General features: G+C 37.2%; 1 protein-coding gene across 4 annotated transcripts in view; it reads right to left on the bottom strand.

Annotated features, from left to right (window-relative positions):
* The window catches only part of rev1 (REV1 DNA directed polymerase), a 119,927-nt gene that overhangs the window by 15,784 nt on the left and 90,168 nt on the right, over positions 1-13,975 (bottom strand). For all 4 annotated transcript variants that reach the window (XR_010018701.1, XM_063053985.1, XM_063053983.1 and 1 more), the window contains exons 16-20: positions 13,322-13,484; positions 4,996-5,174; positions 2,311-2,544; positions 2,110-2,191; positions 169-356 (exon numbers count right to left, since the gene is read on the bottom strand). Coding sequence is in view for 3 of the 4 variants with exons in the window: in XM_063053985.1 (XP_062910055.1) it covers positions 169-356; positions 2,110-2,191; positions 2,311-2,544; positions 4,996-5,174; positions 13,322-13,484 (846 nt within the window). In the remaining variant the exon portion in view is untranslated. The remainder of the gene's footprint in view (positions 1-168; positions 357-2,109; positions 2,192-2,310; positions 2,545-4,995; positions 5,175-13,321; positions 13,485-13,975) is intronic.

The raw sequence follows: 13,975 nt of genomic DNA on the forward strand, positions 1-13,975 counted from the left end.
TGAAAATATAGACAAAACTGCCAGTCAGAATATCATGAAGATAAAGGAAAAGAACAGATTTTAGCAGTTTTATGTGCAAATTATCTATGTTAAAATAAAATATTCAGCAAGTTCAAAACTAAACACAATTTACTACTGAACCAGAGTTAGTGTACAGCACAATATTACCTGATTTTTTTCTTTGCCTTGGTGTTCATGTCGAATCAAGTCAGGCAGTACTTTAAGTGGACTGACCATTAACTTATTTTTAAGAGGACTTAGAGCTTTAATAGGACTGGTATGATTCTTCTTTTTAAACCGTTTCTTTGATTTTTCAGGAAGAGGATTCTTCAACTGTAGTAACTGACTTTTCAGGCCTAAAACAGTAAGAAATTGTATTTTACAACTTCTTCAAAGATTACCCCACAAGACTCTACTTTATACACTCTTATATCTTTAAGTACCACTCAAGTCACACGAAAAGCTTCAAGTTCCATTCAATTTCTTCCTACTGCCTAACATACCCTACCATCTAAAATTCCTGACATGCCCTACCATCTAAGCAAATCACAACAATGAATAATTATTTTGCTTCCTTATCATTTTCTAGACCATCATCTACCACATCCTTCAGTTATGAAACTAAATGAAAGGTGGGTTGAATAACCAAATTACATTCTCTGTGTAGGCTCTCATATACAAGGATGTCCCTTGAGTAAAGCAATGGATTGTGACTGCCATCTGGAACTGTATACCAAGAAGATGACCCAAAGAAAAAAAAAATCTCCCTCCCAATGTGCCCCAGAGGCACCTCTGAATCTCTTTGCAGCTTCATAGCTTGGATCAGGAAACCTAAATAGAAGAAGGGATGGCCCCACGTGTAAATACCGTCAACACAGCTATCAGAAATATTTAATACTGCTTAAACTGTCACATACAATTCAATGATTTTTCCGGTAATCATAACCAGTTTTATTAACTATAAGTAAAAATATAAAGATACAGCCATATAGCAAGAAAAATATAGAAAGAAATATAGTAAGCTGCTTATACTATGAAATGTCACTCAAATGACAACTAGTTAAAAAAAGATAAAAAGGAGGGAAACTTCAGACGCTAACTATTTCATTGTTAGATCCCAACTAAACAAAATGCTAGCAATACACATGGATATTTAGGTTAATGCATTCCTGGCATGTTTTCTTCAATTGTTAGGTAGTTGTTTAAAGATGTAGAAGAGTAATAAAATAGCTTTCATAACTACTGACAAGTTGTTCCAATCTGCAAATTATATTGATTTGGTTCTTTCTCCTGCGAATGATAGGTAGTTCGATTATCTGTGAATAGTAGATTGTAATGTTTCAAAAATAAAATTAATACAAATGTGTTCATATCTTTTTGAATGCATGCTCCTTAGACTTGGATCTGGGTCAACAGCAAGCCAAAGTGTGAAGTGGTAATCTACCCATCACATGTTCCCTTACATAGCCAATAATATTTCAAGTTTCTGTATATACATTCACAGACCACATAAACTTTATTAAATTAGATTATATGAATGAATGTACACATACATTTATGTTTGGTAACAGAGATGACAAATGTCACTTTATAATCTCCTTGCACCTTACTTCATTTGAAATGTCATTGATTTCTCCCTTGTGTTTACCCATTTATAGATTCTATTCAATGAAGGTAAAAATGTTATCTATCTATCTACATATTTATTTATTTAGCGACAGTGCGAGAAAGGCCCTTCTGGCCTTTTGAGCTACGCCGCCCAGCAACTCCCGATTTAACCCTAACCTAATCATGGGACAAATTATAATGACCAATTAACCTACTAACTGGAAAGTTTTTGGACTGTGGGAGGAAACCAGAGCACTCGGGAGAAAAAACGCATTCCATAGAGTACATAAACACTCCTTACAGATGATGTTGGAATTTAATTCCGACGCCCCGAGCTGTAATAGCGTTGCACTAACAGCTCTGCTACCACGATGCCTCAAATTACATTTATGTAAAATTACATCTTAGCCTGGCAGCATTGAAAAAAAAAGAAATCTGAATATTAAGAGATTGTATTAGGATTGATATTATCGAAGAATCTGGTTTTATTAGTATTCTCACCTTGTCGATGTTTTTGATCATAAGCAGTTTTTAGTTCTTCTTGTACATCAAGGGGAAGAGCAGCGAAAACCTCAGGATCAACCTAAAAATAAAATATCCTGAATACTAAATCCTATTTACAAGATGATGATTTGGTCATTTTGTGTAAACTTTTCTTAAGATTTACACAGAAATGAAGTACAATAACAACAGGCATTTTACCTGTGAAAAAGCTGGGAGGGCTACTATCATTCCAGCAGCATTGCTTGTTTCCTGAGCTCCTGGTAACTCAAGGATCAGTGTCCCCATTGATGCAGGCACATGTCCTGTGGCAATGCCTCTCATTGACTCTTTGATACGGATGTCAGTAAAACTGGGCTGCTGTCGAGCAGAGAACGCCTGCTCCACCTGCTCTCTTATATCTGGAGGAAGTGCTGCCAAAACGGTAGGATCTATCTAAAAAAAGGAAAACCATCATATTACTCTCTTAAAAATGTTTGTATGAGCTCATTCTCTGAAAGGTTTAGTTTTCACATTATTGATACATCAACTACCTAGTAGCTGTGATACCAGTGTACATGGATAAAATCTAAAAGCAATGATAAACCAGACATAAATGAGTTTGTGAAAGAAAAATGGAGGGCTATGTGGGAGGGATGAGTTAGATTCATCTTGGAATAGGTTAAAGGGTCAGCACAACATTGTGTACTGAAGGGCCTGTACTGTGTAAATTCTACAAATTTCTCAAAGTTTTACAGTATGTCAAGAATAAAGCACTTACTTTAAGTACTCAAACAGAAAAATATGCACTTCTCTTTTAAAGTTGTCATTACATTGACACTGACTACATAATTTCATGTCCAAATATAAAAAACTATATTAATAATTTACCATTCTTCAAAATACAATATTTTGATATTATGTATATATAGTTGAAATTCCATCTGACTTCCAGTGTAAAAGGTATACAGGTACATACAGAATACTGAAAAGGTAATTCCGTAAGTAGAAGGGTTAACTTATACAAGAAACTGAATGACCATATCAATTTGCTGAGAGATTCACTAATCTGGTTTCAAAGTAGGCTAGTACATTTTGCCTCAGTACCTCTCAGAATGTCAGGGAAGGTTCCTCCCTCGCATAACTCTCTGGTAACCCACGTTGAAAGTGTGTGAAAAAGGGTGTCAGATATGGAAATAGGTAAGAATCAGAATCAGGTTTATTAACAGCAGCATGTGTCATGAAATTTGTTAATATAGAAGAAAACAAATGATAATAATAAATGAGAGTTTAATATTTTGCTGTGCTTTTTTTCAAGGTTCACAGATGAGCAGTAGTCACTTGGGCAAGGTACTAGAGGAGGTTTTAATGGAAACTAGTCTGTTTCAGACAAGAAAGAGAAAAAAAAGATGGTGAAATTTAGAAAAAGGAAATAGTATTTTTGACAAACACTACAAAAATGAATTGGAACTTAGCTTCAATCCATTTTTCAGTAGGTAAAGTAACAAAAATTAGAATTACAATGCATTTTTCCAGAACAATGAACTCTCAAAAAACAAAAGATGAAACCATTACATAAAAAAATCTACTGCTTGAATCTTTCCTGAATGGATATCTTTATTACCATCTACACTTCATCACTTCAGGTTCACGTGTTAAATTAAAAGTACTGAAACTGACAGAAAAAAATATGGTCAATTCCAGTCTCTGAAAAGGTATTAGAGTTTTAACCAATAAATTATCAATGAGGTTCCTGAACTCTTCTCAAAATTCAAAAAGTTGGGAGAACCAAAAATGTGACCTTACTAAACATTTTAATAAATATTATATCTGTGCATTGAAGAATCCATCTGTGGAATTGATCTGCATGGATCCCAGTGTTCCTCAAGAATTATAGAAGTTTAAATAGGAGGTGAAAATCTTACATTACAATAAATTCAGCAATGTATGCCATTTATACCACAGCATCAATTCTTAAGTTAATAATATATCACAAACAACAGACCTGTTCTTCTCTGAAGTTATTGTCCAGGGAAAGGTTGAGATAACGATTAAGCTGTATTAAGACTGCTGGGAGCAGATATTGATAACTTTTTGAAACAATATTTCAAATACAGATGTAGTCCCCCGCCGGCCGGCCACCCACAGGGTCACTCGGCTCACTGTCGTCTAGGGAAACAGCCCTCGGCCCCGCCAAACTGGGTAATAGTTTGTGTGGATGCTGTGTGAGGTACCCCACCCCGCCCAAATAACAGACAATACACCAGATGCAATTAAATGATTTACAGTTTATAGATATTACTGGAACTATATAATTAAGAGAGAATAAAATATAAAAGGAAAATAAAAGGCGCCACACTTATCAAAGTTCAATCTCTTCGTGCACAAAACAGTTGGAGCTCAAGGATCTTCTTCTTCACCCTGCGACCGCTCGGACCACCTCGACCGGCCGCCTGGGACCAACAACGGTGGTCGACCAGACACTCCACCCTAGTCCATCTCCGTCTCCTTGCCGAATGCCCTCCTCAGGGTCCGACCCCGTTAGCGGACATCACAGCACCTCGTCCATCCTTTGTCTCGCTCTCCTGCCTTCTGCCCCAAAACCCCGCGCATACAGTATCTTCAAATACACCAAAACCACAACAACTATCCCAATTGGTTAATAGCACCCTCTTTTCACACTCTAAAGCAAAACAAGCTGCTAGCGCAAACTTTCTCAGCGTTTAACACAACAAAGCCGCATTCCCCAGATTAACATAACAAAGACGCCATTTTAATTAGCCTCCACAGTAACCTAAAAGTCGAAACCCCCTTACACAGACATAAATTAAAACCTGAGACCAGCTTATTCAATAAGCCATTATGTTGTTGTCGAAGATGCCGAAATAACAAATATCTACACATTACCTGAGAAGGAGATGGCACTTCAATATTAACATCAGCTACATTCCTATGGATGGGTGCGTTCGCAGAGGTACGTATTCCATCAGATTTTAACAAAGTTTCTGATTTACTGATATTTGTACTAGATGAAAGCAATGGAGAGTGTCCACTTGTTGGTGTCTTTTTTCTCAAGGAATCAGAGTCTGTAAATACATGTAACAAAATACAGCAAAGTGAGTGTGAAATAAATAAATATTGTACATGATAGTTATGTACAACTGACAAGTGTGAAAAGCAACAGCATTTAATACCTTATAGTTTCTACAGATGGTTGCACAATGGCCTCAAGAAGATGTTCCTACCTTCTGTTAAGTAAAATGGAAGGTTAAACAGAATAAACTACTTTTGTTTATATTATCTGCAAACATTTTTCTTATAAAGCCCAGTGAGATAGAAATGAAAATCCATAAATATATTACATTTCTACCACAAATGTAAAACGTAAATCAAAAGAACTACAGAATAGAATTACTCTCTATTCAAAGATACTTCATTTTCAGTTTTACGGTGTAAAACTAGGAATAGACAGTATGGGACAGCATTTAAGTGGGGAGAGTGAATGATGATGCAAATAGGCAGGAACGTAGAAATGTTAATTGGGAATGAATGAATGTACTCAGGGAGATGCCCAATGGAAATGTTTGGTTGACAAGAGATGTGCAATATCTAGTCAAAAGAAGAAAGAAGCATTCTTAGTTTAGAAAGCAAGGACCAGACAGGGATTTTGAGAATTAGAAGTTAGCGAGGAAGGAGCTTAAAAGTGGACAGGAGAGGTAGAAGGGAACATGAGAAGGATTGATGAGTAGCATTAAGAAAAACCCCAAGGTGCTCTATATGTATGAGAAGAACAGGAGGATGACAAGAGTCAGGGTAGGAATGATCAGAGATGAAAGAGGATACATGTGCCTGGAGTCAGAGGAGATAGAGGAGGTCCTTAATGTATAAGGGACATTGACAAACATGAGGTCATTGTAGAACAGGCTAATATGATGGAACATGTTAACATTAAGTAACAGGATGTGCTAGAACTTTTGAAAACCATAAAGACAGGTTAGTCCCCAGGGCCGGACAGGATATACCCAAGGCTACTAAGGGAAGCAAAGGAAGAGACTACTGTGCCTATGTCAATGATCTTTGTGTCCTCACTGGTCACAGGAGTAGTGCCAGAGGGTTGGAGGGTGGCAAATGTTATTCCTTTGTTCAAAAAACGTAATGGGGTAATCCTGGGAATTATAGACCATCGAGTCTTATGTCAATGATGGGCAAACTATTAGAGAGGACTCTTAGATACAGGATTTATGAGCATTTGGAGAAACACAATCTGATTAGAGATAGTCAACATGGCTTTGAGAGGGGCAGGTTGTATCACGAACCTGATTTAATTTTTTGAGGAAGTGACAAAACATATTAATGAAGGATGTGGTGTGTGTGTGTGTGTGTGTGTGTGTGTGTGTATATATATAGTGTATATTAAGGCATTTGACAAGGTTTCCCATACCTCATTCAAAAATCCAGGTGTGGGATCCAAGGAAACCTAGCTGTGTGGATTTAGAATTGGCTTGCCCACAGAAAACAGAGAGTGATTGTAAATGGAGTTCATTCTGCCTGAAGGTTGGTGACCATTGGTGTTCCAAAGCAATCTGTTCTGGGACTCCTGCTCTTTGAGATTTCTTATAAATGACTTGGATGAGGAAATGGAAAGCTGGGATTAGTAAATTTCCAGATGACATGAGGCTGGGGGTGTTGTGGATAGTGTAGAAAATTGTTGTAGATTACAATGAGAGATTGATAAGATACAGACATGGGCTGAGAAATGGCAGATGGAGCTCAATCCAGAAATGTTCGAAATGATTCACTTTGGGAGGTTGAACTTAAGGGCAGAATACAAGATTAACAGCAGGATTCTCAGAAGTGTGGAGGAACGCAGCGTTTTTGGTGTTCAAATCCACAGATCCCACAAAAATACAGCCAAGTTGATAGGGCAGTTAAGAAGGCATGTGGTGTGTTGGCCTTCATTATTGGAGGATTGAGTTCAAGAGCCGCAAGGTACTATTGCAGTTGTATAAAACTCTGGTTAGATCAGTTCAGTTTATTGTGTTCAGATCTGGTCATCTCATTATAGGAAGGACATGGAAATTTTAGAGAGGGTGCAAAGGAGATTTACCAAGATGCTACTGGGATTAGAGGGCATGTCTTATGAGAATAGATTGAGCGAGTTAGGACTTTTCTCTTTGGAGAGGATGAGAGGTGACTTCATAAAGGTTCACAAGATGGTAAGAGGCATTGACAGAGTGGACAGCCAGAGACTTTTTCCCAGGGTGGAAATGGTTAATATAAGGAGGCATAACTTTAATGCATTTGCTAGGGAGTACAGGGGGATGTCAGAGGTAGTTGTTTTTTTTTTAAAAAGAGAGTGGTAGTGCATGGAATGCGCTTCCCAGGGGTTGTGGTAGAGCTAGATACATTTGGGACATTTAAAAGACTCTTAGATAGGCACACGGATTAAGGAAAAATGGAAGGCTATGTGGGACGGAGGGCAAGATTGATGTTCAAACAAGTTAATGGGTTGGTACAACATTGGGGGCTAAACAGCCTGTACTGTTTGTGTTTGAAGTACTAACATTGTTTCAATACAGCAGCCTTTCAAATGCCAATTTTGAAATCTGACTTGTCCAGTGAGTGCCACACATTCACTCAACAGACGACATATAATGTTGAGAATTATACTTTCATTGGAATTGAAATCATCTCATCTTACCTTTTTCAAAGTCACAACATTTGTAGTTAGGAAAAACAACAGAAATATGATATATTTTGGCTTCAATTAAATAAAGTTAATGCCGTAAGGAAAGTGTAAGACAAAGAAAAATGCAAAAAAATATTCAATATGAGGAACATAATTTAAGAATTAGATATGCTCACAAGATTCGAGACTAACAAAACTGAGTCGGTATCATACTCTTTACTTTCGGAAACTTTAAAAGCTTACTTGAGGGGTCAAATAATATCCTATACTTCACATGCCAATAAAGAGCGTAGGAAGGAACTGCAAGTGTTATTGCAATCTATTTTGGACCTGGATAGAAAATACTCTGAGGCACCCACTGCGGAATTATATAAAAGCCGGGTTGATTTGCAAGCAAAGTTTAATCTTCTATCTACAAACCTATCAGACCAATTAATTCTTAAGACACGTGGCCTCTATTATGAATATGGTGACAAGGCGAGCTGGCTTATGGCTCATCGGTTGAAACGTCAAGCTGCATCACGACTTACTCCCCAGATAACAGACACGCACCAGAACTTGACAAGCAATCCAAAAGAGATTAATAACATCTTTGCAACTTTTTATTCCTCTCTGTATGCCTCAGAGTTCACCTCAGATAAAACAAATACAGAATGTTTTTTAGATAATTTGGAAATACCAACTCTTGAACCAGAGGAGGTGGAGAACCTAGATTGGGCTCTTGGGTAGGAAGAGATTAATAATGCCATTATGGCTATGCAGAGTGGTAAGTCCCCAGGTCCTGATGGTTATCCAATAGAATTTAATAAGAAATTTTAAGGATAAGCTCACACCGGTCCTTCTAGAAGTGTTTCAGGAATCTTTGGAGAATGGCTCCTTACCCTCTTCTCTTTCACAAGCAGCTATTTCACTACTTCTTAAAAAGGACAAGGACCCGACTCAATGTGGATCATATCACCCCATCTCACTTTTGAATGTAGATGTGAAAATTTTGGCTAAAGTGCTTGCATGTCATTTAGAACGTCCCCTTCCCAAGATAATTTCAGATGATCAAACAGGTTTTATTAAAAATCGCAATTCTTTTTTTAATATCTGTTGACTGGCTGATGTGGTTTATTCACCCAGTGATTCTCCAAGTCCAGAAGTTGTTATCTCCTTGGACGCGGAGAAGGCATTTGATAGAGTGGAGTGGGTATACTTGTTTAGTGTTTTGGAGAAATTTGGATTTGGCAGAATATTTATAGCTTGGGTTAAGCTATTATACCACTCGCCTTTAGCATATATACAGACAAATTATTTTCGATCTGACTATTTTCCATTAACATGTGGCACTCGCCAAGGCTGCCCATTGTCCCCTCTTCTTTTTGCAATTGCAATTGAGCCTCTTTCTATTGCACTTAAGTCAACTACATTATTTCAAGGTGTTAGAAAAGGGGACATGGAACACTGTGTTTCCTTATATGCTGATGACCTCTTACTTTATGTTAGTGACCCTGTAGGTAGTAGTCCTGCTATTGTGTCATTATTAGGTCATTTTGGAGCCTTCTCTGGCTATAAACTGAACTTTCAAAAAAGCAAATGCTTTCCCATTATAACTTGGCCCTACAGATCCGACAGGAATCTTTGCCTTTTCCTTTATCTCAAGATGGTTTTGTATACCTAGGAATACATATTACTCGCTCTTTTACATCTCTGTTTGAAGCTAACTACAGGCCTCAAGTTAGCCAAATGAAGGCTGATTTCGAGAGATGGCGCAGTTTACCCCTTACTATAGCTGGGAGAATTCAGTCAGTGAAAATGAGTATACTTCCTAGATTTCTTTATTTGTTTCAGTGTTTGCCAGTTTTCTTATCTAAGTTATTTTTTAAATCAGTCGACCAAGCTATAACCTCCTTTATTTGGGAAAATAAGGTCCCAAGGGTTAATAAGCACACTCTCCAAAGAAGTTGTGATGTAGGTGGAATGGGTCTTCCCAGCTTTATTCATTATTACTGGGCATCAAACATTCAAGAAGTATTATTTTGGCTCCACTGGCCAGATATAATCTGGTGCCTGCTTGAGTCACGGTCTTGCCACTCCTCGTCTCTCCCAGCTTTGGTGTATTCTTCCTTACCATTGAAATCCTCTCAATTCACATCTAACCCGGTCGGGCTCTCCACCCTCAAAATTTTTAATCAATTTCGCTGCCACTATAAGTTCATATCAGCTTCAGTTTTGGGCCCCATTCATAAAAACCATTTATTTCCTCCCTCCACATTCGATTCAGCTTTCAGACAATGGGGTTTGAACGGTGTTATGCGCATTAAGGATTTGTATACTGATAACATATTTGATAGTTTTGATAACCTGCGCGTAAGTATGGCCTTAGGCATAATCATTTTTTTAAATACTTGCAGATTCGCCACTTTGTCAAGGAAAAATTTCCCTCTTTTCCTGTTCTACCACCTGCTATGTTTTGGGAAAAACTCACTCTTAGCTTTAACAATAAAGGGCTGATCTCTGAACTATACTCTCAGCTGATGTCTTTGGGAGTTCAAGATCTAAACAAAACTAAGAGTAGGTGGGAGGATGACCTCGGTATGGATCTGGCGGAGGAATATTGGGCAAAAGTATTGAATCGGGTTCGTTTCTCATCATCATGTGCTAGACTGGGGCTCATAAAATTTAAAGTTTTACACACGATACATTTAAGTAAAGCCAGACTTGCAGACATATACCCTGGGACAGATGCTGGCTGTGACAGGTGTTCCTTCTCTCCGGCTGGTTTAGTACATGCATTTTGGTCATGCCCTTGGCTTGATGACTATTGGGCACTGGTTTTTAAAATTATCAGTGAGGTTTTGGGGGTGACACTGAGACCTCGCCCGCTTATAGCTGTATTTGGTGTGGCAGATGATGATTTGGGTTTAAATGCAAGCCAGTCGGATATCATTGCATTTACATCACTATTGGCCCGTAGGAGAATTTTGCTGGTTTGGAAATCTGCCACTCCCCCAACTGCGGCTGCTTGGTTAGAAGATGTAATGTTTTTTCTGAAATTAGAAAAGATTAAGTTCACTTTGAGGGGGTCTGTGAAAAAGTTCTATTCGAAATGGGGAGCTTTCTTATCATATTTTGGGAGTCTTAAGGAATTACCTACTAGTTGAGTGCATTTGATTGTACTTGGGAAGTTGCCTCTCATTTAACACGTTTATAATTTACCTCACAGGGTGGTTGATGAATTGTAAATATGAGTGTATTTTGGATCATCTGACATGTTGCAGATGTGTGTGAGCCGTCGCCTTGAAGTAGTGTGGGGGTATGGTTGTGAAATGTCTGTGCTTGTATTTGTGAATTGTGTTGTAAATATATTAGCTGCCATGATATGTTTGGGGAGGGTGGGTGGGGGGAGGTTTGTTTTGGGGGTTCGATACTAAAGTAAAATGGAGGAAAATGTAATCCATTATATATTCTGTATTGTGTCATTCCTTCAATAAAAATAAATAAAATAATTTAAAAAAAAGATATGCTCACAAGAGTTGTTTGTGAACCAGAGACTTTGGGAAAAGATACATCTTACCATATTGTTTGTAAATCAAAATTGTTGATGTGTCATTTGAACTCTGCTGCAGACTAGATGTCTTGGGTATTTTTGTGCTGTATCTGGTAGCTTGTGGAAAATGCACATGCATTGGGTAAAACTAAGCCCACAGTTTCTTGGGGGCTTTTTTTTTAAGATCACTATCAGAAATTCAGGCAGATTTCTTTTCTAAATGTGACACTCTAGAGTAATTTATAATACAACGACGCAACTGCGGATTTTGGATTTTTATTTGTTAATGTCATCTCAGAAGTGGCAATATTTTCAAGAAGGCTGCTTTCTTATAAAACTGATGATGTTGATAATAGAACAGAGCTGTCAAAGAAAGTTCCTTTAAAATTAAGTGCAATTTTAGTCTGGTGGCAAGACTAAATTTTTGTTATTAGTCTTTCAATTGGTCATTGTTCAGAGGTTAAAAACAGGTTTCACTCGTACAAAGCGTTCCAATTCATGGTGCTGCAGTAATTAGTTGAGTTGTCTAAAACTAAATGCTACATTATTTTACAATACTTTAATATTACCAGAGAAATTATAGAGTACCATTTTCTATTATGTGGAGCTAATAGGCTTAACTGTTGGCAAATTAGCAGTCTATTGTGTGGGATTTTCTTCAAAGATCAGCAATATCTGAATAAACTATTCCACTGAGAATTCAACCATTTACTTTATGTTCTCAAAGCCATAACAAAAATGTTATCATGAAGGACTCACTGGAATTCATACAATTTCGTAATTGCGAAGCAGGAACTCAACAAAATTTACCTTAGGCAATGGGGCTTATGGTATAGGATTTGAAAATATAATTCTGGTCCAGGAATAGAGTGAAGTATTTAATTCTCATTAAACTAATCTTACGTGATATTGCATATCAGTTAAGTAACATTTCACCTGCAAGGCCATCAATCCTTTTGATCTCCCTATATACAGAGGACAATTTCACTACTGAGTGGAGAGAGGCATAGAACTTTGCAGCACACAAATCAGCCATTCAGAACAATCCAATATACTCCAGCTTCTCCAATTTATTCCTTGTAATTCTCAGCTTTAATTTTTTGCCTAATTTTTTCAATGGATACATTACTTTTACCTTAATCATATTCTGTGGGAAAACATACCATATCCAAGAAATTATTGTTAATCCTCGTGTCTCTTTGGTGATCATTTTAAGTTAACGGCCTCTCATCACCAATTTTTCAAAGAAAGGAAACAATAGTTCTCCTTTCATTATCAAAACCCTACAGCAGTAAAAATATCTAATAAATCTTCCGAGTCTGCTTGGTAGGAAAAAAAACTCATCTATATTACCATACATTTTCCATCCTTGGCATCAATGCAATCTATTTGTATTGAATGCTCACTGTACGTTAATAATTAGACCATAAGACACAGAAGCAGAATTAGGCCCATTGAATCTGCTCCACCATTCCTAACAATCCTTGCTTTAAGTATATGAAATGACCGAGCCTCCACAGCCATCTGTTGTAATTAATTCCATAGATTCACTACCCTTTGGCTAAAGACGTGCCTCCTCATAACTGTACTAATTCTTCTGACTGAGGTATATAAATCTGTGTTCAGATTTATACACTAACGTTTTGTATAAAGAGGCTTTTCCATGAAGAGGCTTGTTAGTAGCAGAATAACATTTTACACAAGTCTTCAGTATGCAATTGTCATACAGAAATCACACTTCAGAAAAGCTGAACTGTAGAACAAACAGGCAAAAGAATGGCAGCTGGAAGGCTCTCTGCCTACTTCCATGTGGTCTTTCACACATTATATTTTCTCCCCATATTTGCTCAATGTTAACATTCACTGCAATTTTGCAACACAAGCTTTCTTCACCCTATCCCCTTTTCCTCCAATCCATCTCATCACTAACATTTTCTGTAATTCAAATGACCCTCCTTCCTTTTCTCTCAACTTTTTCTATGGTGGGAGTCACCAAGTTTTAATTTGCTAACCTTCTGAAAGCCTGGGTTCCACAGCTTTCTTTGATCTTGATTTCTGAAACAGATCTGTCTTTGGACACGATAACCCACCAGCAGAGTTACTTCGTATAAATGAAGAGAAGGAATTAAGTGAAGCTTTGGTATCCGGGATTAACTGATTCATCTGAATTCCAACCTAAAGAAAAGTGGAAAAAAAAATTAGACTTCATTCAAATACATCTTTATATGATTATAATAATGTTATATTTTTATTCACACTTTAGTTTAACTGCATCACATTTATTGTGCAGTTCCAAGAATATTTCACAATTATTCAATGTACTCAAATATTGGAGCTTCATACAGCAGTGCAACTTATAACTGGGGGAATAGCATACCAAATAATGCCACAAATTGCATGAATAAAATAAAGTGTTTTATACAGAGCTGTCCAAGCTGTGTCATATTGAATTATCTGAAAGCTTGAATATAATGTAGCTCCATTTGTTCCAGATAAAGAAGCAATTTACATTTAATACTTAGAATCTGAGACATTACTTATTAGAACGTGTTTAAAAACCTCTGCACTCACATTCTAATGTCCTGTCGTTATTATATACCAAAGTTACAGTACTGTCCAAAGTCTTAGGCACATATATATAGCTAGGTAACCCAAGACTTATGCAT

This window comes from Mobula hypostoma, chromosome 7, assembly GCF_963921235.1.
Source record: "Mobula hypostoma chromosome 7, sMobHyp1.1, whole genome shotgun sequence".
NCBI lineage: Eukaryota > Metazoa > Chordata > Chondrichthyes > Myliobatiformes > Myliobatidae > Mobula > Mobula hypostoma.